The following is a 26,616-nucleotide window of genomic DNA, read 5'->3' on the forward strand; positions in this document are numbered from 1 at the left end:
TGTGAAGACTCTGGCTTTGACTCTGAGAGGAGAGTCCACATGCTGCAGGGCTTAACAGAGACAAGGCCGAGGTCAAGGGCAGAGGGAGGCGGGAGGTCAGAGCAGGCTGGAAGAGTGGAGCTGGGGAGACCTGCCAGCGGGAATGAGCGGCGTTCATGGAGCAGGAGGTGGTATGACAGCGAGCACCACGGGGCACTAGCACCGGCTTTCCGAGCTGAGGAGCAGGAAGGTGGAGTTGCTGTTTACTGGGAAGGGAAGGCCAGGGAAAGGCCAGGCGTGAGGGATTGGGAGCTCAGGCTTGAACAGGTACAGCTGGAGAAGCCTGTTGGAAGCTGAGCAGAGAGCTCAAGTCGGTGCTGGGTGCGCGGGTCTGCGCTTCAGGGGGCCCAGTCACCCTGAAGACATGAAGTTGATAGCCAGTGGCTCGCAGGTGGAAGAGAGAGCCTTGAGGCCGGGAAAGATCCCCTCGGGAGCGAGGGTGGAGAGAAGTCTGAGCCCAAGGCCCCCCGACAGCGCGTGGGGCGCAGAGGCAGACCTGGCACACGCTCAGCCAGGACCTCTCAGGACCCAGGGACACCAGACACCATCCCAGGTGTCCAAGCCACCTCCATGAACACGGCGAACAACCCCACCCCGTAGAGTTCTGCCCCAGCAGGGACGACAGACAGTTAAGATAAACAGTCAATCACCTTTTCTACTAGAAAGGGACCAAAGCTACGGTTTGGAAAACACAGGGCAGTCAGGGTAGGACCAGCTGAGCAGGTGCACAGCCTCAAGGCAGGGGAGGGACTGACTCACGTGGATACCGGGGTCACTGACGCTGAAAGGCTGGGGTAGAGGAGAAGTGACAAGTGGCCCCCAGATTTTAAAACATAAAGGTCATCATCCGTGTCAGCAAAGGACCAGTTGGAAAGGGCCCAAGAGAGCACATGGAGACACAAAGAACAGTCCTGCCAATAAAGAGAAGCAGAGCAGCTCCCTTCCAGGTGGGAGAGGCAGCGGCACTCAAGGAGCCTTCTCTGACGGGGGAGAGGGGCCCAGGAGAGGAGGAGGGAGTGGGGAGCAAGGGCAGAGGCCGCTGAGGTGATGCTGGGCCTGGGGACGTTCTCCTCGGATTGCTTCCCTGCTCTCCAGGAACCGGGAAATGAGGTATCAGCTTCGAGATGGTGTCACAGCTGGTGAGGAGGGTGGGAGAAGCCAGAAGAGACTGGGGAATTGCAGTACGACAGGCAGCGTGAAATGCTCCTGAAGTGAGTGGACGTGAACTCGAAATGGGAGCAACCAGGGGGCCACATTCAGCTGCGGGGCAGGGCGGCAGAGCAGGTGGGAAGCAGGCGGATGGCTGCATTTTACCAGGGTTGGGGCCCTATCAGCTGAGTATGACAAGGCAAGAAGGTGGTGAAGCTGCGGGGTTGGTGCGCCACTGAGAAGGAGATGAGAGAAGACACAAGGGAGGCAAGGGCCGGAGAAAAGATGGGAACATCGAAGGTGCCTGAGTGCCCGTGAGGGGAACGCATTACTGGAGTTGGTTATAGGGGCGGCGAGCTGAAGGTATGAGGAAAAAGATTAGGGCCAAATCGGCACCAGCACCAGCCAGTGTGAAAGTCTGACTTTGAGAAAGAATAAAGAGATGGGGCTATCCTTCAGAGTATGTGCATCTTTAAAAAGGTGTCTCCAAGAACACAATTTTAAGTACTTCCACTTTTTAATGTTTCATTTCCATGTCTTGTCATAGAACAAGGTACAGAAGTACGAGCACGGACTTAAGGGAACACTTGATTTCAACTACACAAACTTGCCAGTGAATAAAGAGGGTTGTCCTGTTAGAGCTGCCAAACTGTGGCAACCAGACAGCCAGGAGTCATATGGGTGCTATGTGAACGCTACTTAGGACAAAATGACCATCGCATTAAATCCACCATGAACCCCTTTAGTTAAAACTACTGTGGTTACCCTACACGGAATAGGACCAAATTGCCACTGCCCATCTTCTTACAGCCTGGATTCCATCAAAAACAACTTCTGTGGGGACTCCTGGCCTTCCCTGGGCCCTTCTATCCTGGAGATGGACAGGTTTCTATAGCGGGTTCAATGGTAACCCCCAAAAGGTATGTGCACGTCTTAACCCCTGGACCCTGCAAACGTGACCTTATTTAGAAAAGGGGTCTTTGCAGATATAACCAAGTGAAGGATCTCAAGGTGAGATCATTCTGCATTTAGGGTGAGAAGACACACACACAAGGGAAGGCCAAGTGAAGCTGCGAGCAGAGACTGGAGTGATGTGACCAGAAGCCAAGGAACGTCTAGGATTTCCAGGCAGCCACTAGCCGCTAGAAGAGGCAAGAGAGAATCCTCTGCTAGAGTCTCTGGAGAGAGTGGGACCACATGGCACCTCGATTTCGGACCTCTGGCCTCCAGCACTGTGCGAGAATGCGTTGCTATGGGTGGAAGCCGCCTGCTCTGGGGTCCTTCGTTGCAGCTGTCCCGTAAACTCACCAGCTTCTGCTCGAGCTCTAATTCTCACTAGACTCCTGGGCTTTCACACAGGACCCATGCGCCTTCTACACTCCCCGCGTTTTTCAAGGAGGAAGTGCCTACCCAGGGCCTGCCCTCCCGTGGCCTCTCTCCAAGCAGACTGCTCGTCCAGGACCCCAGGTCCTCCGGCTCCTTGTGCAAATGTGCTCTCAGAGACCCCCTGAAGCAGACTCTCTGCAACGCCCCCACCACCCCTGACGCCACCCAGCCCATTTCTCTGGTCCTCATCACAACAAAACTTCTCAAAAAGGACTGTCTACACCCAGTCTCCACTCCGTCCGGCCTCTGCTCCTCACCACCTCTGATGAAGGTCACGTTACAGCTAGTTCCTTGATTAAAATCCTTCACTAGAGGATGACCAACTGTATACATGCATTTGCTACCTGGCCCTTCAAACCTCAAAGAAACGAAGTACAGATGCATAAAGAGGAAGAAACCTCCAACAGAGACGACAGAAACGCTAACAGGAGGGGACTTGTGAACAGATGAGAGGCGCTTCACCAATTTCTAGATGCTGGAAAGAGGTGTGTGTTGACTAATGGAACAGAGTGAATGCAGTACAAGGGAGCTACAAAGGAGATGGGGGCCCCTGTGCCTGTCAGAACCCCCAGAAAGGCTCTCAGATCAGAGCAGACCAGACCAGGGGCAAGCAGTGCCCCTCAAACTCTCACGGACACACAAGTCACCTGGGGGGCTGTTGACTATCAGATTCTGACCCAGAAGGTTTGGGGGCAGGACACTTGCAGCAAGCTCCCAAGGGGGTGCTGACAGTACTGGGGTTGGTTAGTGGAGCACATGTGGAGCGGCAAGGCGCCACTTCCTTCCACAGACAAGAAACCAAAGGGTCTTTTCTAAATCAGAGGCTGGAACCTTCCTTTCCTCCCCACAAGGTTCCTGGTGTGGCCGGCAGCAGCCCAGGTGAAGCCCACCTCCGTCTGGCCTCCAAGGGTCCATGGTGTGAGGGAGGACCCCTGTCTGCTTCCCACCAAAGCCAAGTCTGCAGCTCAGCCTGTCCTGCTCTGCCCTAGCCCCCGTAGAACTCCTACTCCAGCCCTCCCTGGGGGAGGGACCCCACAGGAAATGGGCGACTCCACCAGAGCAGGGGCAGGGTGCCAGCTACCCAGGGCTCTTGTCACCAACCCGAACAGCTCTCCAGGGTCAGGGGAAGAGACCCAGCAATATGGAAGAGAGATCAATTCTGTCCCTAGAGGAAACAGATAATATTCTCATATTTTAGAAGATAATTCAGCCATAAAACCAGAACAGAAACATCCACAAACAAAAAAGAAACAGAGGACAGGAGTTCAAAGATTAAAAATGGGTTAGTTACAAATACGAAACAACACTGTGTCATTGTTTACAATAGGAAAAGACTGAAAAGTACCCAAATGTCCATCCACAGGGAGCTGCTTGACTAAAGCATGCTTCATCTATACAACGGAGTCTGTGCAGCAGGAACAAAAAGAATGAGGAAGACAGAGCTCTACGCCGCCATAAACAAGGAGGGTATCGACGTTGATAGGGAGCAATCTCCAGGATAGAGGAAGTGAAAACAAACTAAAAACGAGATGCAGAACAGCATGTCAAGCATGCTTTCTGTGTAAGAAGGATAAATAAGAATACATATATTTACTGGTTTATCTTTTTGCAAGAGGAAACACTAGAAGGATGAGCAAGAAACTAATAACTTCTGAGTATTCTATAGGCTTAGCTTCTTAAAAATAAGAAAAAAATTTTGGCCTTACTTAAAATTATATAAGTTTCAGGTGTACAGCATTTGATTTCCGTATACATTACAAAGTGATCACCACCACAAGTCTAGTTACCATCGGAGGCCTGGCTTTTTTTTTTCTTTTAAATTCAAGTCTGTTATACTAGATTCAACAGATACCAAATTTCATTTCAATAAATGTAATCAGAATAAATATAACAAAAGAGCATTACAAAACCCATACATGTTTACATGTACATAAAGTGCGCATATAGTCTATTAATACAAAGAATCATTATGACAATTATAACTTTTTGTGATTCCACAATCATAACTAAAGAAAGTTTGGTAAAGTAGCAATTCCCCGATCAGATTAGGCTTGACTTTTGAACCATCAAATACTTTATGTATTCCAAAAATAAAGAGAAAAAAGCAAACCACAAAACTGAACACAAATAAACCTAACTATATCAAATCAGTAACATAACCACATTAAAAAGAATTATTCCAAGTGACTTTTTTTCCAACACATTATAAAGAAAAATTTGAAACATACAGAAAAATTGAACTGTACAAAGAACATCCACATACTCATCACCCAGATTCTACCATTGTTGACATGATTCATCCACCCATCAATCCATCTTATTTGTGATGCATTTCAAAGTTCACCAGTACACTTCATCCCCAAACACTTCAGCATGCATATCATTAACTAGAGATGAAAATTCATTTTCATTTTTTTAGGTAAAATTTACATCCAGTGAAATGACAAATCTTAAATGTATCATTTGATAAGTTCTGTCAAGTGCATGCACCTGTATAAGCCAAACCCCTACCAAGATAGACAATGTTACCATGGCCACAAAAAGTTCCCTGGCACCACTTTCCAGGCAGCCCCATCCCACATCCTCAGCAACATTTGGTGTTGTCAGTTTTCAGTTTTGGCCATTCCAGTGGGTGTGTAGTGGTACTTCACTGTGGCTTTAACTTGCATTTCTTTGATGACTAATGTTAGCACTTTTTCGTGGGAATACTGGTCATCATTCAGATGCCTTCCTTTATGAAGTATTTACTAAAATCTTTTCCTGTTTTAAAAATAGATTCTTCTTATTATTGAGTTGTAAGAGTTCTTTATATATTCTGGATATGTCCTTTGTCAGATATATGACTTTCTATTTGCGACTTGTCTCAACTATTTTCTCAGTGACTTGTCTTTTCATTTTCTTAATAGTATCTTTTGAAGAGCAAAAGTTTTAAATTTTAATGAAGTCCAATGTATCCATTTTTTCCTTTAATAATTATTGCTTTCTGTATCCTAAGAAACCTTTACCTCCAGATTGTGAAGATATTGTTTTTTTCTAATAGCTTTATATTTAGGTCCATAATCCATGTGGAATTAATTTTCATGTATGGTGTGAGGTAGTGTTACAGGTTAAATTGTGTCCTCAAAAAAGATATGTTGAAGTCTTAACCCCCAGTACCTCAGAATGTGATCAGCACCTAAGAATGTGATCTTATTTGGAAATAGGGTCATTGCAGATGTAATTAGTTAAGATGAGGTCATCCTGGAGTAGGGTGGGTGCCTAATCCAATATGACTGGTGTCCTTATAAGAAGATAACCATGTGAAGATAAACAGACACAACACAGAGAACACCAAATGATGAGGAAGGCAGATGCTGGAGTTATGCAGCTGTAAGTCAAGGAACACCAAAGACTGCCAGCAAACCACCAGAAGCTAGGAAGAGGCAAGGAAGGATTTCCCTACAGGTTTCAGAGGGAGCATGGGCCTGAGGACACCTTGAGCTTTAAGCCATCCAGTTTGTGGTATTTTGTTACAGCAGCCTTAGGCAACTAATACGGGTAGGGTCAAGGTTCCTTTTTGTCTGGTATGAACAGAACCATTTGCTGAAGAGGCTTTCCTTTCTCACACTGAATTGCTCTGGCGCCTCTGTTAAAAATCAATCATAGAAGTTTGGTCGATTTCTGGGCTTTCTAGTCTCTTCCATTGAACTATGTGTTTATCCTTATACAAGTACCAGGCAGTCTTGATTATTGTAGCTTTACAGTAAGTCAAAGTCAGGTAGTATAAGTGCTCCAATTTTGCTCTTTTTCAAGATTGCTTTGGATAGTCTAGGTACTTTGCATTTCCATATACATTTTAGAATTGTTGTAAAGATTATTTAGTCTTTCGATCCATGAACATGGTATATCTTTCTATCTATTTAGGTCTTTAATTTCTTTCAGCAATGTTTCCACTTTCAGTGTACAGACCTTGTACATTTCTCATTAAATTATTCCTAATGGGACTGCATTGTAAATTTCATTTCCAGTTAATTTTTGTATAATTGACCCTGTATCCTGAGACCTTGCTGAATTCACTTTTTAGTTCTAGTACATCTTTCTCTCTTATAGATTCTTTCAGATTTCTACATTACCTCCAAAAAGAAAGTTTTACTTCCTTTTAATATATGCTTTTTATCTTTTTTCTTGCCTTACACTGGTTAGAACTTTTCCCTGATTTAAGGGTAACATGTTCAATATTTCATCATTAAATACAATTTATATGTATCTCTTTCTTAAGGCACTTTATCAGATGAGGAAGTTCCCTCTTATTCTTAATCTGCTGAGTTTCTATTATAAATGAGCACTGAATTTTATCAAATACTTTTTCTATATTTATTGAGTTCATTATATGGTTCTTCTCCTTTATTCTCTTAACGTGGTGAATTACAGACTGGTTTTTAAATGTTACCCCACATTTGTATTCCTGTGATAAGCCTGAATTGGTTGATATATTACCTTTTTAACATACCGTTATATTTCATTTGCTAATATTTTATTAAGACTTTGACATTTATGCTCATGAGAGATAATGATCTATAATTTTCTTTTTATGTAATGTCTTTGTAAGATTTAGTATCAGGGTTATGTTAGACCCATAAAACAAACTACCAAGTATTTCTTCTTCCTCCTCTATTTTCTAAAAGCTTATGTTTATGTAAGATTGGTGTTATTTCTCAAATGGTTGATGAAATTCAGCTGTGAAACCAGATGGGCCTAGAGTTTTCTTTGTGGAAAATTTTTTTGATAATGAATTGAATCTTTTTACTAAATGAAGGGCTTTTTTCTATTTCATATTATGTCGATTTTTATATGTCCTTTTTTTTCAAGGAATTTGTCCATTTCACCCAAGTTGTCAATTTAACTTGTTCATAACATTCCCTTATAATCCTTTTAATGTCTGAAGAGGCTTTAGTAATATCCCCTTTTATGCCTGATACTGGCAACTTACGTGCTTTTCTTTTTATCTTCATTAGTCTGGCCAGGGGATTATCAACTTTGTTGATATATTTTGGTTTTGTTAATTTTTTCTACTCTTTGTTTTCTATCTCATAAATTTCTGCTCTTACCTTTGTCACTTCCTTCCTTCCCACTACTTACTTTGGGTTTACTTTGCTCTACTTTTCCTAGTTTAAGATGGACTCTTAGATCACTGATTTTATACCTTTTTTCTTTTCTAATAAATGCTTTTAAAGCTATAAATTTCCCTCTAAGTATTCCTTTAGCTGCACCCTATAACACTGAATATGTTGTATTTTCATTATAATTCATTATTACTTGAAATCTTCTCTAGTTTTTCTTGTGATTTCTTCTTTAACCCATGGGTTATTCAGAAATGTGTCGTTTAATTTTCAAATATTTGGGTTTTTTCCCCTAGATCTTTTGTTATGATTTCTAATTTAATCCCATTCTGATCAAAGAATATAATCTGTAGGATCTTAAGCTTCTGAAGTTTATGGAGACTTGTTTTATGGTCCAGCAAATAATACATTGTTGAACTGTATCATGTACACTTGAAAAGAATGTGTGTTCTGCAGTTGTTGAGCATGTTATTGTATAAATGTGGCTGGTAGTACTCAGATCTTCTACATCCGTACTGATTTTTTGGTCTAGTTCTACCAATTATTGAGAGAAGGGTACTAAAATTGCCAAGTACGATTACGGATTTGTCTATTTCTCTCTGTAATTCTGCTAATTTTTCTTCATGTATTTTGCAGCTCTGTAATTAGGCACATACACATTTATGACAGTTAATTTCTTCCTGATGAACTGACCCTTTTATCATTATGAAATGTGTCTTTTAATCTCTGGTAATATCCTTTGTTTTGAAGTCTGCTTTTTTGATATTAGTATTGCCACTCCAGCTTTCCTACGCTTACTGTTTGCACGGTATATCTTTTTCCATCCTTCTCTTTTTAAGCTAGCTGAGTCTTTATATTAAAACTGTTTATCCTAAAGACAACATATGCTGGGTCTTGCTTTTAAATTCAGCTTACAATCTCTGCCATTTCACTGAAACGTTTAGTCCATTTACATTTAATGTGTTATTGATAAGATTGGCTTTTAGGACCACTAATTTGTTCTTTCATTATGAGCATATTTTCTTTTATGTTCTTGAGCACAGTTATAACAGCCTAAAATAGTTACTATGTACAGAAAAAAATTTGCTTATCCCTGCTCTTGAGTAAAGGTCACATTTTTCCTATTTCTTCAAACGTCTAGATATTTTGAGTGATACACTGTCAGACTTTGGATTCTGTTATGTTCCAATGAAGAGTACCGATGTTTTATTTTAGCAGGCAGTTAATTTGATAGGACTCAGACTCCAAACTGTCTTCCCTATGGTGGGCAGCAGTTGAAATCAGTTTATTCCTTTGGCCTTAGCTAGAGTTTATATGAAGAATTTGCTGCTCCCGCCCTCCCCCCCCCGACTGCCCATGGCTATCTGCTTTCCAGGATTTCTGCCTTCAGTCCTCTGATTCCTTAACCCTTGAGATTATAGGTCTCTCTCCAAGTCTCAGTCTCCCTGCAGCAGCACTGACTAGGACTGCCCTTGGGTAAAAAGCCGTTATAAACAGGAAATTCATCTAATGCAGTTCCTTTCTTCCAAGTATCAACTTCCCTCCAGTTTCTGCCTGCTTTAATCACTCTCTAGTGCCTTTAAATAATTGTTTTTCATTTTTGTCTTTGAGTTTTTAGCTACTATCTGCAAGGGAGTGGGGGATAGTCCAAGATGAGCTACCTGACTACTACTAGAAGAAAATTCCCCAAGTGACTTTTGAGCACAATAATCTTGATTTTACATCCTTGGTGAAATACATCCTAAGGACAAAAAGAAACAAACTTCGTTCAGGATTTTTATTGTTAGTAGCAATACTGGTATTACAATTTTATAATTATTTTATGTATATTATAAGATAAAGCAAATAAGTAACTGTTAATGTTAATTAGGAATGAACACTTTTTGTGTAAGAAAAAGATATACAACGATAAAATAAAAGTTAAAGACAAACCCTGTAATGTTAAATTTCCATTGTAGATATCATTATGTATTTATGAGTTAAGAAATTTTTTCAATGTTTTCTAGCTTTGTCCACTGCAAGAGCCTAGATACAATATCACCCCGGTAAGAGTGTGCATACCTAATACCCAAATCTTGGATTCTAAATACCATTTCCCACTAAAAGGATCCGGAGCTCTTGGAACCAGTTCCAGGGTAGGAAAAGCACACATTGGGATGGAATGTCTTGTGCCAGAAAGCAAAAAATCATTCAAAGACTAATTAATAAGGATAGGCCAAGATGACACAGGCACCAGCATAAAGGGAATCTCATTAACCAAATCTGGAATAATTTGATCAAAAATGAATAGTGACTTAGGCTGAACTATAAAACATTTAATAAATAAAACTCCATGAGTCCATACTGACATGAGACAACAGAAAATACAACAGCAAATATTTTACCACCATTTGAGATGATTATTACACCAACTCCTTACTCTGGAATTTAGTAATCAAAAGCAAAGATTTAGCATTTATACTGATGCAGGGTCATTATATCCCCTTATATAGTGGGGAAGTGCCATACGGACTAAAGGTGATAGAACAGGAACCACTGTTTACAGTTACAGAGAAAACGTGAATATGAATCTCAACAAGGGAGGTGGTACAAGCTAAGTTGTCTTCTTTCATTTCAGGGAGTTAATATAACTCCCCAACGTTGTCAAATTAAAAAAGATGTATAAGCACACAATTTAGTTTTGACGGTAACCATCAAAGAAACTCAAAGTAGAAACCGTTAAAAGCTGGCATCTCTAGGTCATGGAACAGGAAGGAGGAGGGGTAGACTGCTGTTTTCACCATAACCTCCTTTGAGAGAGGTTATGTTGTTATCAAGTGGCTGCAATATTTTGATTAAAAAAAAAATCAAAATCCAAGCAACCTAACCCTTCAATAGTTTCCTACTGCTCTGACATAAACATCAAAAATCCTGCACCCAAGGCTTCCCTGGTGGTGCAGTGGTTAAGAATCCGCCTGCCAATGCAGGAGACACGGGTTTGAGCCCTGGTCCGGGAAGATCCCACATGCCACGGAGCAACTAAGGCCGTGCTCCACAACTACTGAGCCTGTGCTCTAGAGCCCACAAGCCACAACTACTGAGCCCGCGCACCTAGAGCCCATGCTCTGCAACAAGAGAAGCCACAGCAGTAAGCCCGCGCACCACAAGGAAGGGTAGCCCCCACTCGCCGCAACCAGAGAAGAGCCCGCGTGCAGCAACAAAGACCCAACGCAGCCAAAAATAAATAAATATATAAAATCTAAAATCCTGCGCCCAGCTCATCAACCTCTCACCCTGCATCTTTGTCATCCCCCCACCCCTGCTCTGCTGCAGCCACACAGGGCTGCTTAAGTATCTCTGATGGTTAAGCTCCTGCCAGACTCAGGGCTTTCACACATGCTCTTCTCCATCGGGAAAGCCCTCCTCCACTCTGTGCTTTGCCCACGTCTGTTCACCCCTTGGCTCCCCGTTTCAGCACTGCCTCCTTAGGGCAGGCCTCCTTATCCCTCCCAAGGCTCGGTTGTTCCTCCATTACATATAATCACAGTGAACATTCCCCCCAACTTGTCCTTTAGAGCACTTAACCCATTGTAATTACATAATTACTTGCAAATTATTTAAAGTTTGTCTCTCCAGCCAAACTTAAGCTCCATGAGGAGAGATACCAATCTGTCTCAGTCACCCTACAGCCTGCCTACCACAGTGCCCCAGGTACTGTAGACACCTGACTCCATCATGGAATGAATGGCTGGATGACAGCCTGATGAACTGCATATCCTTCAGCACAGAGCAGCAAGGAACTCAGTACTTAAACTGAACTGTATTGGTCAGACGATAAAGTTATGAAATGTGGAACAATTCCATCATTTAGAATTAAGTGTCACTGTAACAAATAGGCCTATGAAACATGTAGTATTTCCTAGTGTTGGTGAGAAAGCTGTTTAATATGTCACCCAAAGTCCCACTGCATCCATCAGTGAAGTGACCTGTGGCGAGGACTGAGGTCTTAGTGGAGATGCTGGGAAGTTGTTGGTTCTGGGGTACATTTTGAATGTAGAGGCCCACAGGACTTGCTGGTGAATTAGAGAAAGGTGAGGAAAAGAAGAGAATCAAGGACAACTCCTAGGATTTTAGATTGGTAACTGGGTGGATGCTGATGTTATTTAATGAGATAGAAACTAGGAAGAGAAGCATATTTGAAGGGGGGAAAAAAAAGCAAAGAGTTCTGTTTGGGACTTGTTATGTTTGAGATGTCTATGAGCAACTCCAGGGGAAATACTGAAGAGGCCATCCAATGTGGGGCTCAAGTGAGAGGTTAGAGACGCAAGCTGGAGACACAGGCACAGAGTAGAACGGTCAGCACACAGCCATACCCATCATCTGGAGCAATGAAAGCACAGAAACAATGGAAACAACCCTAATTAAATCAAGGTATAGCCAACAATAAAATGTCAGGTGGTCATTAAAAATGATGTAAAAACATTATTCAGGGATTCCCTGGTGGTCCAGTGGTTAAGACTCTGCGCTCCCAATGCAGGGGGCCCGGGTTCAGTCCCTGGTCAGGGAACTAGATCCTGCATGCCTCAACTAAAGATCCCGTGTGCCACAACTAAAAGATCCCACACGCCGCAACTAAAGATCCCACATGTCGCAACTAAGACCCGGTGCAGCCAAATAAATAAATATTAAAAAAAAAAAAGAGTCCTTCTGTAAAAAACAAACATTATCCAGACGTTATCTATCTGTAGACGGCAGATTTATGGGCAATTCTTACTTTTCCTCTTTCTATATTTTCTAAAAAACATTTTTTTTCATGAAACAGATATTTTTCAATTAGAAAATACAATTAAGTTATTTTCATTTTAGGGAAAAACGATGATATTATGTTTTTAGTGACATGGAAAGATATCTACAACATAATCATTGAGGAAAGAAGGCAAGTTACAACAGCACATACTATATGATCCCATTTATCTAAAACAACATATATGCATGCACACAGGTGCATAAGGAAGATTCTAGAAGGATGTTTAAAATACCAATAGCAAAGGTAACTTTTAGGCTATTATTTGCCAGTTGTAGTTGCATTATACTTTGCACAGTATCTGGAAAACACTAAATGTGTTCATAAAAAATATTTGATATAATAATTTGAACTAAGTTTTAATGTCATTCTGTCTCTCTTTATTGCACCTGTGCTTTAGGGCTTTCCTTGATCTCTTTCCCCAACACAGTGAGCACTCAAGTGCTGGCTGTTCTTGTATTTGTAGTTGCACAGTATAATGGACACAACCGGCATTCTTAACCTTTTTATGCCATGGGCCCTTTTGGCCCTCTGAACCACTCTTCAGAAGAATGTTTTGAAGTGCATAAAATAAAATGCATAGAAATTGATTAACAACTTACTTTGAGAATTGGTGCTAGAGTAATGTGCTTCTTTAGTAAACCACTAAACAGCCAGATCTACAGGTGGGTCTAATAACTAAGTCTGAATTGTGATGAACACAAGTGATATTTCAAAATCTCTGTAATTGTAATATGATATGAAAGCATCTTTGATCTCTATTGGTGACAAAATCACAGGTACTCCTAATACTACCATGGTCTGCTGCCTATATTTGTCATTAAATTTTCAGTGAGAGGTTAGTGAAAATAAAGATGGAGTGTTTTTCCCATCCAAGGTTATAGAACCCCTGACTTCTCAACCCTGAGTCGGAACCCTCAGTCTAGAAAGATATACACCAAACAATAACAGCAGTTTCCTCTGCATGGAGGAATTTTCAGAGTGATTTCCATACGCATTTTCTAAATTTTCTACAATGATGCCTTACTTATGTAATTAAAAAATAAAGAGCGTAATGAATAGTTTTTGTTTGGTTGTTCATTCTGTTTTGTCTTAAACAACCTGGAAGAGTGGTTAAGAAATTTTATACAGTTGCTTACAAGCTGTATTAACATTTTCTTACAGAGTGTTACCACTTAAAAAAGACTTTCAACCTTCCCTAACTACTTATTATGATGAACTGAATCATTCCTGTGTTCCTACAAGCCTAGAAAAAAATTCACTAGAATTATTTATTCTGGAGTTAAAAGGAACAAAAAGACAAACTGTCACAACTGCAGACATTTGTCTATTTTTTTGCCAAGTGTAATTCCAAAAACAGCTGAAAATATCAGAGCGAATTAGTACTTAATATGGACTAATAGCTTCTGCTGTTTACAAAAACACAAACCCCACAAACACACAGAAATTTATATTTTAAAAATAAGTTACTAAAAATGTATATACAAATTTAAAATACAACTTTTCAAGGAAATGTCAAAACTTAAGTACCACTAGAAACCCCAGAAAAATGAAAATGCTTTAATTTTTCAAAAATAATTTACATGTAGAAAGTCAGCTCATGCTGAAAAGTGCTCAAGTTGGTGTCTTAGCAGCAATGTGAAATGTTGCAAAGGAGATGGGAATGAAGGGAAATGTGCATATCTCAGAAGCCTTCTTTGATTTCTTTCAAATCTAAAAATAAAACCTTCGGACTGCTCTATTAATAAGTCTGGAAAATGGATGCCTTTTTTTGTGGAAAGCTTTCACAAACACAGAAATAAAAATATCTTCTTGGTTAATAGACCCAAAGGATGTAAACATAAACCAGATGTCAATCCTTGTTTCTCCACAATTCCATTCTCCCTCAGGGCTCTGGTGGGACTTTGGTTGTAAAGATGTTTCCACAGCACAAGGAGACATGTTAGATGAATGAAGGTCTGCACAGAGCAACATGGACCAGGCTCAAAAGGCCAAGTATAGCGTGAAAAGAGCAAGCTGCAGAATGTCACATATAGTAGGATACCATCCTGTAAATTTGCAAAACACTTTTGAATGTTATGTACTGGCACGTGGAACACAGCACAGAGCACGCATGGGGAGTATGCCCATCACCTTCGGGGGACAGGGCGGCAAGTGCAACCATAGGCTGGGGTGTCACTGGAGCTGTCCCATTCGAGTTCCATAAGGGGAGGCTGACGTGAACTGGGCAAACTGCTAACATTTCCGGAGTATGAAGAGAAAGTACCCGAGTCTACCCCCCGAGTAGAGTGCAGAGGACAGGGAGGAAGAGGGCCAGGAGGCCTGTGGGAAGGCAGGACCTGAGAAGCAGCAGGCTTGGGATGGCCTGCAGGAGCGCGAGCGCGGAGCAGCGGGCGCCAAGGAGCCCACCTCCCGAGCCCGGGCTCGCGGGGAGGACGGTGGCGCCGTCCACAGGGACTCATCAGGGTGGACCTGGTCCTTGACAAGACGGGAGTGAGCTTGCTCATGCACTGCTTCCTTCACCACGAAAGTCTTGGCAAAAAAATAATAAATAAAAATCAGAACTAAGCAGTGCGTTTGGTCCCATAGTTGACTCACACGCCACGCAAGCTGTCTCCCTCCTCGCAATATCGAGTATCAGAGTGACGCCCTGGGGCAGAAGTGGAGGGAAGAAAGGTTCCAGGAAGAGGTCTGGAGCAGGAGCCCCAGGGGCCTGATGGGTAGGAGACCAGCCGACTCAGGGCAGATGGCCTCGAGAGCAGGGGCGGGGTCGGGGGAAACAGGCCGGGTGGCCAGAGCGCCTGGCACGGCCTCCGGGGGCTCCGGGGGCTCTCAGAGTGCGGCGGCTCGGAAGGAAAGCTGAGCCTATTTGGCACAGCCGGCGCAGCTGTGTCTGATCTCCCACCAGCACACTCTGCCAGCGCAGCTGCTCCGAGACCCCTGCCTGTCTCATCCCCGCACCCTGAGCCCTCACGGCCAGCCTGACAGCTCTCTCTTATCCGAGCCTGCAGACGGGCTGCTCTCTCCTCCACACATACTTTCTCCTGGACCAGCTAATGTTGCCTTATCGTTCAGGTCTGGGGTGGGGGGTCACTTTTCAAAGAAGTCTCTTCCCTGACCCTACCCTGAAGTCTAGGTGGGATCCCTCTAATATTTATGTGCACCTTCAGTGGCCACTGTAGCATTTAGCCCCTTGTAAAGTAATGGCCTATTTGCCTGTCTGTCTTCCTTTAGACCACAAGACCACTGAAGCTAGGAACAGTCCCTAGCATCTAGGACAGGAACTGACAAATAATAGATGCTCAATTAGTACAGGGTAAATGAATAAAGTATTGCAATATAAGAGTACCATGGTCAAAGACAAATGAAGCAACTGCAATATGGTCCTGGATATTCCTTACGCATATTACAATACAAAAAAGACAGAACGTCCAGCCGCTGCGGCACTCTTCAACCCTGAGTTCCAAGGAGCCACTGAAACTTAGAACAGTACCAAAAAAAAAATGCTCCATTTTCTTCAAGATTTCACAAACAAGAACAGGCTGAAGTTCCCCTTGCCAAGTAAAGGGTCCTGTCTCAGCCTCTGCTCACATGAGGTCATGAAATGGAAGCTTCCGAAGTTTTGCTTTCTCGTGCTAACTGCTAAAAGCAATTTCTTCCTAGCCTAATAAACAGCTCTCTAATCTCTACAAATTGCAGTGCAGGCATACATTTTGTGCTTATCTACTCATATGTAGTTTTTTCTCTAAAACTGTGCAATTAAAAGGCCATCCTTGATTTAGCAATATCTATCAAAGTTTAAAATGCATATATCCTTTGACCCGGCAAGTTCCGTCTCCAGGAATTTCTCCTACAGATAAACTTGGCTGTGAGCAAAATGGTATTATGTAAAAAACTATTCACTACTGCATTAGTGAAATAAAAAACACTGGAAACATAAATACCCAGCAAGAGAAAATCACTTAAAGAAATTATGGTGCATCCATAATGGACTACTACCCCAACCCTTAAAAAGAGTGCCATGGCTCTATAGAAACTGATACGGAACAATCACCAAGATATATTAACTAAAGAGAGCAAACTCTGCAAATACGCACAGTATTTTACTGTTTGGTAAAAAAACACACACCTTTGTGTGTGTAGACACATACATAAAATATATACATAAACACATATATAAAAACATATAATACATGAGGTATCTAGAAGAGTCAATTTCACAGGAGACAGGAGGTAGAAGAGTGATTGCCAGGGGCTGGGGGAGGAAGGAAGAATGGGGAGTTATGGTTTAAAGGGGACCATTTCAGTTTTGCAAGATAAAAAGGGTTCTGGAGATACACAGTGGTGATGGTTGCACAACAATGAGAATGTACTTAATGTCACTAAACTGTACACTTAATAATGGCTAAAACAGTAAATTTTACGTTATGACGTAAAACAGTAAATTGTGCGTTTACTATGACTATATTACCACAATTTAAAAATTACACACACACACAGATTAATAAGAAACTGGTAATGATGACTGCCTTCAGGGAGATAAATGGATGTCTGGGGACAGAGTGGCAAGGAGATCTTACACCATGTAACCTTTTGTACCACCTTTTTCATTCCATACTATATACCTAACTATTCTAAAACATCATTAAAAAACCCCTCAGCCTTATACAAGAAGCCTTTTCCTTAATCAAAAATCATTTATATCATTTAAGTAAAAAAAAAAAAATCAGGATTCCACTTCAGTTTTGAGGGTGTTTATTAGATTTAAATGATACAAGTTGCAAAAAATTACACTTGTTCCCCTAAGATTATATTCACCAAAATCCTGTCTTTATTTTTATCAGCTATTACAGAAAGCTTCAAAATCATCATAGAAGAAAATTACCATTTTTATCAGTACGCAACTTTTATTCCATCACAACCAAGCCAGCTGAATATAGAACTATTTTAACAGCAAAAAGCCCTCATCATAAATCAAGACATAAATCAGCCTGCAATTACATGAGTTAGAAAACAAACTATGCTTATGTTGCAGTCTACCCTAAAGCTTTAACTTCTATGTCAGAATTTAAAACACACACATGCACACACACACACCCTCTGGATTCCTCCTAGTTTATCTAAAACCTACTTTTGTGAAGATCCACTATTTTCTTGAGTCTTCCGGAATGAGCACTGTAGCCATGCAGTTGGCATCACGACCTCTGTAGCCTCCCCCGGCACCCCTTGCCCGGTCAAGAAGGTAGTACTTGCAGGGCCCAGCACCGTCCCTGGCTCAAAGCAGGGGCTAAAATATTTGTTGGGTGAATGAATAAATGATTATCTGCTGACAGGCTTGCCATCAAGCCTCACAAAGAAAAAATTCAGAAAGAAAAAAGTAACAGATGCTTTGTTCACCTGAAGTCAGCATATGATACACGTGAAGACCAGATGACTGGTTCACCAAATGGCTATGATACAACTGGCTAGGTGGGCTCTAGACCTCATCCCACCGCAAAGTTAAATACAAAAACAAGTATTTTAAATACCATACAAAAAACACAGGACAACTTACCTATAAGATTCTTTTGCATATATCAAATATGTATATATGAATATAGCACATCATCAAGTTTTTTAGGAAGAAAGTAAATACAGATGCACATTGTCATGTTTTTAGAGTAGGAAAGGACTTTTTAAGTATAAAAGCAAAACAAGAAACCATAACAAAAATTTTATATATCAAAAAGACAAGCTGGATCAAAAGATAAATGACATGGGCTTCCCTGGTGGCGCAGTGGTTAAGAATCCGCCTGCCAATGCAGGGGACATGGGTTTGAGCCCTGGTCCAGGAAGATCCCACAGGCTGCGGAGCAACTAAGCCCGTGCGCCACAACTACGGAGCCTGCGAGCCTAGAGCCGGTGCTGCGCAACAAGAGAAGTCACCGCAATGAGAAGCCCGCGCACCGCAGCCCCCGCTCGCCGCAACTAAAGAAAGCCCACACGCAGCAACGAAGACCCAACGCAGCCAAAAAAAAAAAAAAAAAAAAAAAAAAGATATACGACAAAGTAGGAAAAATATCTGCATGATGACAAAGAATTTCCTTAATACATTAAGAGTTCTTATAAATTGACTTAAAAAGAAATACCCTGAGGGAAGGATAAATGCAGAATATGAACAGGCAATTCACAAAGACCAAATACAAACGGCCAATGACTACTGACATTCAGCCCCAGTAATAACCCAAGGAGCACACATTTAAAAGATGGATATCCAATTCTGGGAGGGTATGGGAACTGGCACTTTCTAAGACTGTCGTGGAAAATGGGAGAGACATTTTGGAAGGTGATGTGGTAGTACCCACCAGTAACTCCAAGTCTAGGCAGCCATTCTTCAAAAAGACTGGCACATGAGGAAGTTCAATCCAACAGCGTCTTAAAAAGTGAACCATTGGGAAAACCAATAGGGGGACAACACATGATAGTAAATTGGCACCAAACCACGCTGCTATTAAACAGAAATGAGGCAGAGAAACGTATCACATGGATAGACGCAGAATACGTACAATACCATTCTGGTTTTGTCAAAAATACAAAAGGTGCATACTGGCGTAGCCTGAGAAGACCATTCAGAAGGATCTACATTAAGCTATTAACAGCAGTTACCCTGGGTAGTGGGTACGGAGAGTAATGGGTACGGAGAGTAATGGGGAGCTTTCGCTTTTTTACTTGATATCCTTTAAAATGGTTTGAATTTTCTATAAAAAGCATGTATTATTTTTATAATTTCTTAAAAAGGAAGAGAAAAACAGCAAGATATCAAGCACTTATCTATTAAAAACAGGTTCTGTCCTTTGAGAATTACCTTCAAAGTTCCTTGAAGCTCAAATGGCCGTGTCTTCCCCATTCATAAGTAATAAGAGATATTTTTAAAAACATCTCTTCCTTTCTACATTTCTTAGAAGAAACTGTACAGAGTCACCACTGTCTTCTAAAATCCATTCGTAATCTGAGAAAAAGACTATTAAAAACATAAATCACCCCCTCAGGCCTAATATCTATCAGAAGAAACCCATTCACTGACTATATTACATTTAGTCCACACAATTTCTGAGACAATGCACAAAGCGCCAGCCACAGAACTCCCACCAGCATAAATACGTGGCGTACAAAGAACGCCCTGTCGGCAGGGCCCAGAGCACAGCCCGCAGCGGTAAATGGGAATGACAATTTGAGTCACAGGATCAGGAGTGAAACCGAACTTGGGACTTGGAGGCAGTGTGATGCTCTTCACTTCCTTCTACACCTTTTATTCTCTGCCACCCAAACTCTGCCCCTCGCACAGCCCCGAAATGGGCGATCTGTTACGGATGTCCACACGGCTTTACACTGAGGCGTCAGAAACCACTAGAGAGATACAGCAAAGTGCTACTTGAGGGTCTCAGCTGGAATCACAATGGCAGCATATGTGTAAACTCACATTTTTTCTTAGGAAAAGAAATGGAAAAATCAAATTAGAACGTTCTGCCTTACCACATGGAATGTTTGAAATCCGGATGTCAAAACATCAAATGTGGAGTGACCCCTACTCTAAAAAAGCTTAAGATATTGAGCCAGACAGTTGAGAAATTAGGGAACCACTCATTTTTACGAAATTAAAGTCCACGCAGTGGCGCCAAAGTAGCCCAAAGCGCGGCTGATAGAGCCTCTGAGTGTCAGACTCCAATGACTTAGCTTCCCAGCTTTTCAAAAGGCATTCATTCTGCTCTAGAGTCTCAAGAGCCAGAAGTGTATTTGGGTGTTCTCTGCAGTCCCCGTGGGAGGAGTGCGGCAAGCACACACCATTAGCCATGGGCTCCGCTGTCTGGCAACGGCTTTCAGGATGTCATCCTTCTAGGGGACCACACACCAGTTCCCACGTCTGAAAATGCATTACCGCCACTCACTAATGTTGACCAGGAAGTCATTTACCCAAGACCAAAGCAAACAAAGCACAGTGCTGAAGGCCGCTAGGCGACAGCAGTAGCGGCAAGTGAAGAGCTCAGTCAAAGCGCTCTCAGCTCAGCTGACCTGCTTGAAGGTGAACTGAAGGTGCAGGTCACCAGTTCCAGCTCTAATCTGACACCCGCCCCCAGATCACACTGTGGCTACCAAGTAGCCCTACCCAAACTGACCTTTCAGGGCTCAGGGAAGTGACTTTTTTTTATTATATGGCACAGTTTGGCACAGTTATGTCTTTAGTCTTTGGGGTACTTTTATACTGTCCAAGAGTAGTATAACTTGTTTTATTCCTTTTTTTTTTTTTTAAAAACAGATGGCCAAACCAGGACATATACTAAAAAAAAAAAAAGGAAGGTTACTTACCTGAGCCCTAACATTCCAGCTACCATGGAATCTTGTTGGAGCTGGTCTACAGAAGCAAGATGTATTCTGGGGAGTCACATGTCACATCAAAGCAGGAACTGGTGAGTCTGTATTTTTATGGAGCCTAAAACAAAGAAAATCGTAAGTTGAAAGCCCCCATTGTGCTCCACGACCTTTTTCCCAGGGCTATTTGGGACATTTTGAAGATAAACATACAGACAAAGTACTATGCTATTTCCCAGCTTACCTAGCTAGAAACAAAGAATAAACTGCAATTTACTGACATATAACACATGGTGCTAAAATAAAGGAAAGACTCATGCATGTTAGAACCGACACTATTACAGGTCTTGTCACCTCTGAGGGAAATTTTGACACTATAAAGCATACCGTTAGTAGCGATCTCTGGTTAGTATTTCTTGCAACATGTCATACAGAAATACTCAGGGAGAGAAGACATGTTCAAGAGAACATGCAACGTCAAAATGTCATCCCAAGAAGAACACATGAAATCCGTAGGCAAAGTCTCCCTTCATTTTAAAGCAGCTGAAGTTGCAACAAGCTGCTGTAACATCACATAAAGGGGCTTTAACTGTGAGAGAAAAAAGGCAGCACCAACAGAAACCAAGTGCCCTGGGAGATCCAAAGCTATTCTAAAAAATACACAAGTCTGTTTTAGAGCCATCACTTTTTAAGCCTCTTAGATCAGGAAATCGAAATGTTCAACAAACTGGGTTAATAGCTTGATAGTTTCTACTTTGCTTTTGAACACATGTTCAAAAAAGGTCTTTTGTCACTCTATTTTTTATCAAGATAACCATCATTTCCTTGTTAAACGTAAACTGCCCCATATTAGCTAATCTCTGATACCTTGCTGGCCCAAGAGTAGCACTTTTATCTTTAGACTAAAAAAAGCCTAGAGTGTATAACTTAGAGACTCTTCACACAAACAATTACTCATGTAATCAAACCCAGAGAAAGGGCAACACCAACCAAGTCTTTTACTGCTGGTCTGTAACTACCAGGATGGTACCTGGAATTATCTGTTGAGGTGCAGTGAGGCCTTTAATTCCCTTAAACATTCGAGCCATAGAACACTTTGAAATCCCAGAAGTCAAGGTTACAGTATTACTCAGTTAGCTATATAATAAAAATCAAACTGGCACCCTGGCTGGGAGGTCCTGGAAAAGCCACAACTTCTCACAGCTGCATTTTTTTTTTTGGTAAATTGCATTTTTATTTGTAAACTGAGGGAGCTGGACTAAGGTTCCTCTAGCTCTGAAATTTTAAGATCTCTGATAACTCAAGATTCCATGGAGAAAAAAAAAAGAGCCAGCAAATGAGAGCACTTAGGTGAAGACCCAATAAAGCAATGATTTGCAGGTCCCTATACATAGTGCCCCCAGCTCTTAGGCACAGAAGCCAACTGAACCCTTCCTAAGGATTGCTCCCAAGAGTCCAGACCTCTGCAGTTCTGTAAAACAGCTATGCTAAAGACACATTCATACACCAGCAGAACCAACATAAGTGTGCCTTGAAGAAGTGAAAAAGGCCAAGGCTTTATTCTGTAATGGAACGGTCACAACCCCCCTTAAACATGGGAGTGGGCATGCCCTGCCAGCCCCCCAATTCCCATTCCCACTCAGTTCCCCCACACACCATACCAACCATCAAAGGGGTGGAACCAGGTATTTAAGCAATGGCATGCAAATCAAGCTTTCAATAAGAAGAGGTTCCTTGCCAGAGAAAGGCAGAAGAGACCAGGTAAAGGCAGAAGAGTACAACTTTTGTGTCAGTGAGTCCAAGGAAGAGGAACTCATTTACATCCGTCCTACCCGAAATGAGGTAAAGGCACAGCGGTGACAATGGCAGTTTGACTGGAGAGGGCTAGTACAGAAGCATTGAGGACAAGGTCCTTCCATTGGAGCGGCAGTAATGCTCTACCCAAGAAAAAAGGTTGCGTCTGCCAGCCACACGAGGCTGGTCTGCATGCATGTCACCAGAGCAGAGGGTGGTGAGAACAAGCAGGTGTCCTGCCACGCTCCCTGGAACCACCAGTCTAGGACTAATGCTTTACCACTTCTGCACTTAAAACACTAGTTACTACAAATGCCAAACATTTTCTGTGCTTCTCTTCTTCTCATAGATAACTTGGGCAGGCTGGCCACAAACTGCTCTTAGCCAATTAAAAGCTTTTCACTGATATTCACCTTTATAAAAGATTACAGGGCTTCCCTGGTGGCACAGTGGTTAAGAATCCGCCTGCCAGTGCAGGGGACACGGGTTCGAGACCTGGTCCGGGAAGATCCCACATGCCGCGGAGCAACTAAGCCCGTGCGCCACAGCTACTGAGCTTGTGCTCTAGACCCCACGAGCCACAAGTACTGAGCCCGCGTGCCCCAACTACTGAAGCCCACGTGCCTAGAGCCCGTGCTCCGCAACAAGAGAAGCCACTGCAATGAGAAGCCCGCGCACCGCAACCAAGAGTAGCCCCCGCTCGCCGCACCTAGAGAAAGCCCGCGCACAGCAACCAAGAGTAGCCCCCGCTCGCCGCACTGAAGACCCAACGCAGCCAAAAATAAATAAATAAATAAATAGATGTTTTAAAAAAATAAAGAAAAGATTACAGGTTCCAGGAGACATCATTTATAATGTAAATAGTCCCGGGCAGGTGTATCAGTGGTGGAAACCGCCCTCAAGTAAGGAACGGACACTTTTCCGTCTGCTCTTCTTTATTCTAGGTTCAAGAAGCGAGCTTCTCATGCCATCTCCACATGGGGGAAGGGGTATTCGGGTGGGGTAAAATCATATTGGACTCATCTAGCCACTTCTTCTGTCAAATTCCACAGCTTGCCTCCCCACCCCACTAGATTCAGCCACACAGAGGCAGGGCAGGCAGGGAAACAATGGCTGTGGCTGGAAATTGCAAATAGAATGCAAAATTGTGTTCTAACCCTCCTGAAACATAAGCAGCGCAGCGCAGAAGTTGGAGTACGGGTGGACTGCATCATGCTCTATCAAGTGAAACAAAGACCTGGGGACTCTAGGTTTAAAGTATTCCAGGCAAATCTGTAACAACAAAAAAAGAGCATGGTGTGATAGGCCAGTACTGGCAAGAAAGCCACAGAAGGTTTCTTCAAGCTGTTAGGACACGATGACTTCAGATGCCACCAATCACTCTGCAAAGAAACCATATTCTGGAAGCTGTCTGTGCAGTTTAAAGGGATAGGGATATGATGGAACAACTAACTGGAGGGGCACCCAAGGAGGCTAACGCACTGCCAATGACACAAAACAAAGCAGAGCCCTTGTCCTGTCATGTCTCAGGCTTAGACGTACAAACCTTGGAATCTTCGTCAAGTGAGCTTGTGTTACCTGTGTGTGCAGACGGGAATGCACCTCAGTGATCGGCCGGTCACCCGGCTGACAGGTCATGAATGGGTATTCTGTGGCAACTTATTTAATCAACTGTACTACTAGACTGACTGTGCCCTTTAAGGTTCTGATATGTCTGGGTAAGAAAATAAAAGCAAATGTTTCCTAGGCTCCGTGACTAGGATTTTAAGTAGAAGTCCTAAAAAACCCATAAATAAGCCTATTTCCGTAAATCCCTGGTGGAAATTCCCAAAAGACCTAAAAAAAATCCAGATTTAAAAAAAAAAAAAAATAAGGATCCAGCATATTTCAAAGGACCCAAGAGGAGAGGTTAATCTCATTGTTAGCTGAAATCACTCAGATGCAGATGGAAATTCCGGCCATGAAACCCAAACTTCTCCTGTATAGTAACTGCCTATTAACAATGAATTTTACTACCAAGGCCCAAATATGCTTCATTTTTGTAATATAACAAAATGCCTAAAACTTGCCAGAGTCCTACAAAGTGTAAGCCACTCAGCCTCCCAGGCCAGTAGGTTCGGTTCCACAATCACCAACCACCCCCTGAATTTGATCCTACCATCTTACAATTTGGGGCACTGATCCCGCACAGCAGAGACACAACGTGTGAATGGCTCTGCAGAGCCTGTTCCTGGAAAAACCAGAAGCACACATCTGCCTGACCATGAGTCAGGAATATCAATTTTGTGGTGGAGCCCATTTCTGCTGTGACCAATCCACACCGAACACACTCACAATAGAAGCGACGGCCACAGAGGTGTATTCCAGAGACAGCTTTTCCCCCTTGGATCCACACTCAGCAATGCCATGAACGGTCTCCTCTGTAAGAGCAATCTTTAGACTCTTCACAATGACCTTAAGTCTTCAGTGCAAAACCACAAAAACATTGCCACGCCACGAATAAGTCACCTGAGTTTCAGTTTGCGTGACTCAGTCAGAACCAAACTAAAAAGAAAATAAACTTTCAGGGACCAACTGATAGGAGCCACAGCGATGCGGTGAACTTGCCCCATCTGGTACTGGTGATCTTGAGCAGGGCACACTCCAGGACTATGGAAGCCCGTCACATACTATGTCCCACTCCACTTATGTAACTGGAAGATCGCCGGCGAAGGGGGGGAGGATGGGAGGGCGCTCGTATTCTGAGGCCACGGCACCCCCAAAGGCCCTGGGGGCGCGCTCCCACCGAAGAGCCTCAGGTGCTGCCGGACACAGTCCCCTACCCACGGCTCCTGATGGCAACTAAACCGCCTCTTTCTGATGAGCTGTGGGGTCAGGAACACAATGTCTAGTGCCTTTTGTGGGTGGACAATAATTCCCACCTACTTGTTCCTGGTAGATGCGAAAGAAACTCGCTCGCAGTGGGGGCAGAAAGTCATGGAATGGGCGAGAAGGAGGGGGAGGCAAAGCCTGGAGATGGGGGTGAAAGCGCAGGAGCCCTTGTGGCGCACTCTCCCGACGGGAGGCGGACTGCGCACGCGCGCCAGTGGGGGGGCCGAGTAACGGGAGAGGGGGCGCGCGAGGGAGGGAGACGGGAAAGCGCGATCCAGGGAGAGGCCGGGGCCGCGGGCGCGCGACGGCGCCTCGGGCCCGAAGCCCCGCGAAGGGCACGACGCGCGCGCGCAGCCCCGACAGGCGAAACCCCAGCGACAGGGGTGCCCGCGAGGCCGGGGGCCGGGATGCGCGCCGAAGGCGGGAGGGCGGGGGGAACCAGGCGAAGGCAGCCCTGGGAGGCCGCGCCGAGGACGGTCACCCGCAAGTGCGGGTAACGGGCCGAGGGCGGGGGGTGGGGGGGGCGCCGTCACCAGCGGGAGGGGGAGGGTAGAGAGGAGGGACGCCATCCGCCAGCCGTGTCGCCCGACCCCGCGGGCCCCTCCCGCGCCACGTCCCGCCCCTACCCCCCGCCCCCCAGCAAGGGTCCCCGCCCGCGGCCGCGGCGGTCCCACTCACAGTCTCTCCTCCTCGCCTCCTCCTCCTCCTCCGCTCGGCGCGGCAGCGGCGGCGGCGGCCATTTTCCGGACGGCTTTTACCACAGCCCTCTCTCCGAGAGGAGGGAGCGCGCGCGCCGCCGACGCCGGGACCCCGCACGGCCGACGTCGCGCCCCGCCCTCCCGGTCGGCCTGTGCGCTGCTGCACCTGCGCGCCCGCGCCCCGCCCCCGGCGCCGCTGCCAGCCGGCCCGCCATTGGGTGCGGCGGCCGGGGCGGGGCGGAGCCTCGGCGGCGACGCCTCCAATTGGCGGGAGTTCGTGTCCGTTCCGGCAAAGGAAAAAGGGGCGGACGCCCCGTCTAGCTGCCGATTGGCTGCCGACGGCCGTCATTTGGGGAAAAGAGGCGGCTTGGGTGCCGAGGGGCTGGTTTAGTGGGCGGAATTTGAATATTAAGGATTAATGGGATGCTGGGGCAAGTGAAGGCCTAGGCTC

At 44.0% G+C, this 26,616-nt stretch overlaps 1 protein-coding gene across 7 annotated transcripts in view; it reads right to left on the reverse strand.

Moving 5' to 3' along the window:
- MECP2 (methyl-CpG binding protein 2) overlaps positions 1-26,301 on the reverse strand; it is a 61,078-nt gene extending 34,777 nt beyond the window's left edge. The window contains exons 1-2 of one of the 7 annotated variants that reach the window (XM_082376385.1): positions 26,146-26,301; positions 20,800-20,923 (exon numbers count right to left, since the gene is read on the reverse strand). In XM_082376385.1, coding sequence (XP_082232511.1) covers positions 20,800-20,825 — 26 coding nt within the window. In that variant the 5' untranslated portion in view covers positions 20,826-20,923; positions 26,146-26,301. Of the gene's footprint in view, positions 1-19,300; positions 19,457-20,799; positions 20,924-26,145 lie in introns of those variants that run through there. The other 6 variants (XM_082376387.1, XM_082376384.1, XM_082376381.1 and 3 more) reach the window with 6 other exon arrangements.
- Between the last annotated feature and the right edge of the window lie 315 nt (positions 26,302-26,616).

This window comes from Balaenoptera borealis (assembly GCF_965194805.1).
Source record: "Balaenoptera borealis genome assembly, chromosome: X".
NCBI classification, from domain to species: domain Eukaryota; kingdom Metazoa; phylum Chordata; class Mammalia; order Artiodactyla; family Balaenopteridae; genus Balaenoptera; species Balaenoptera borealis.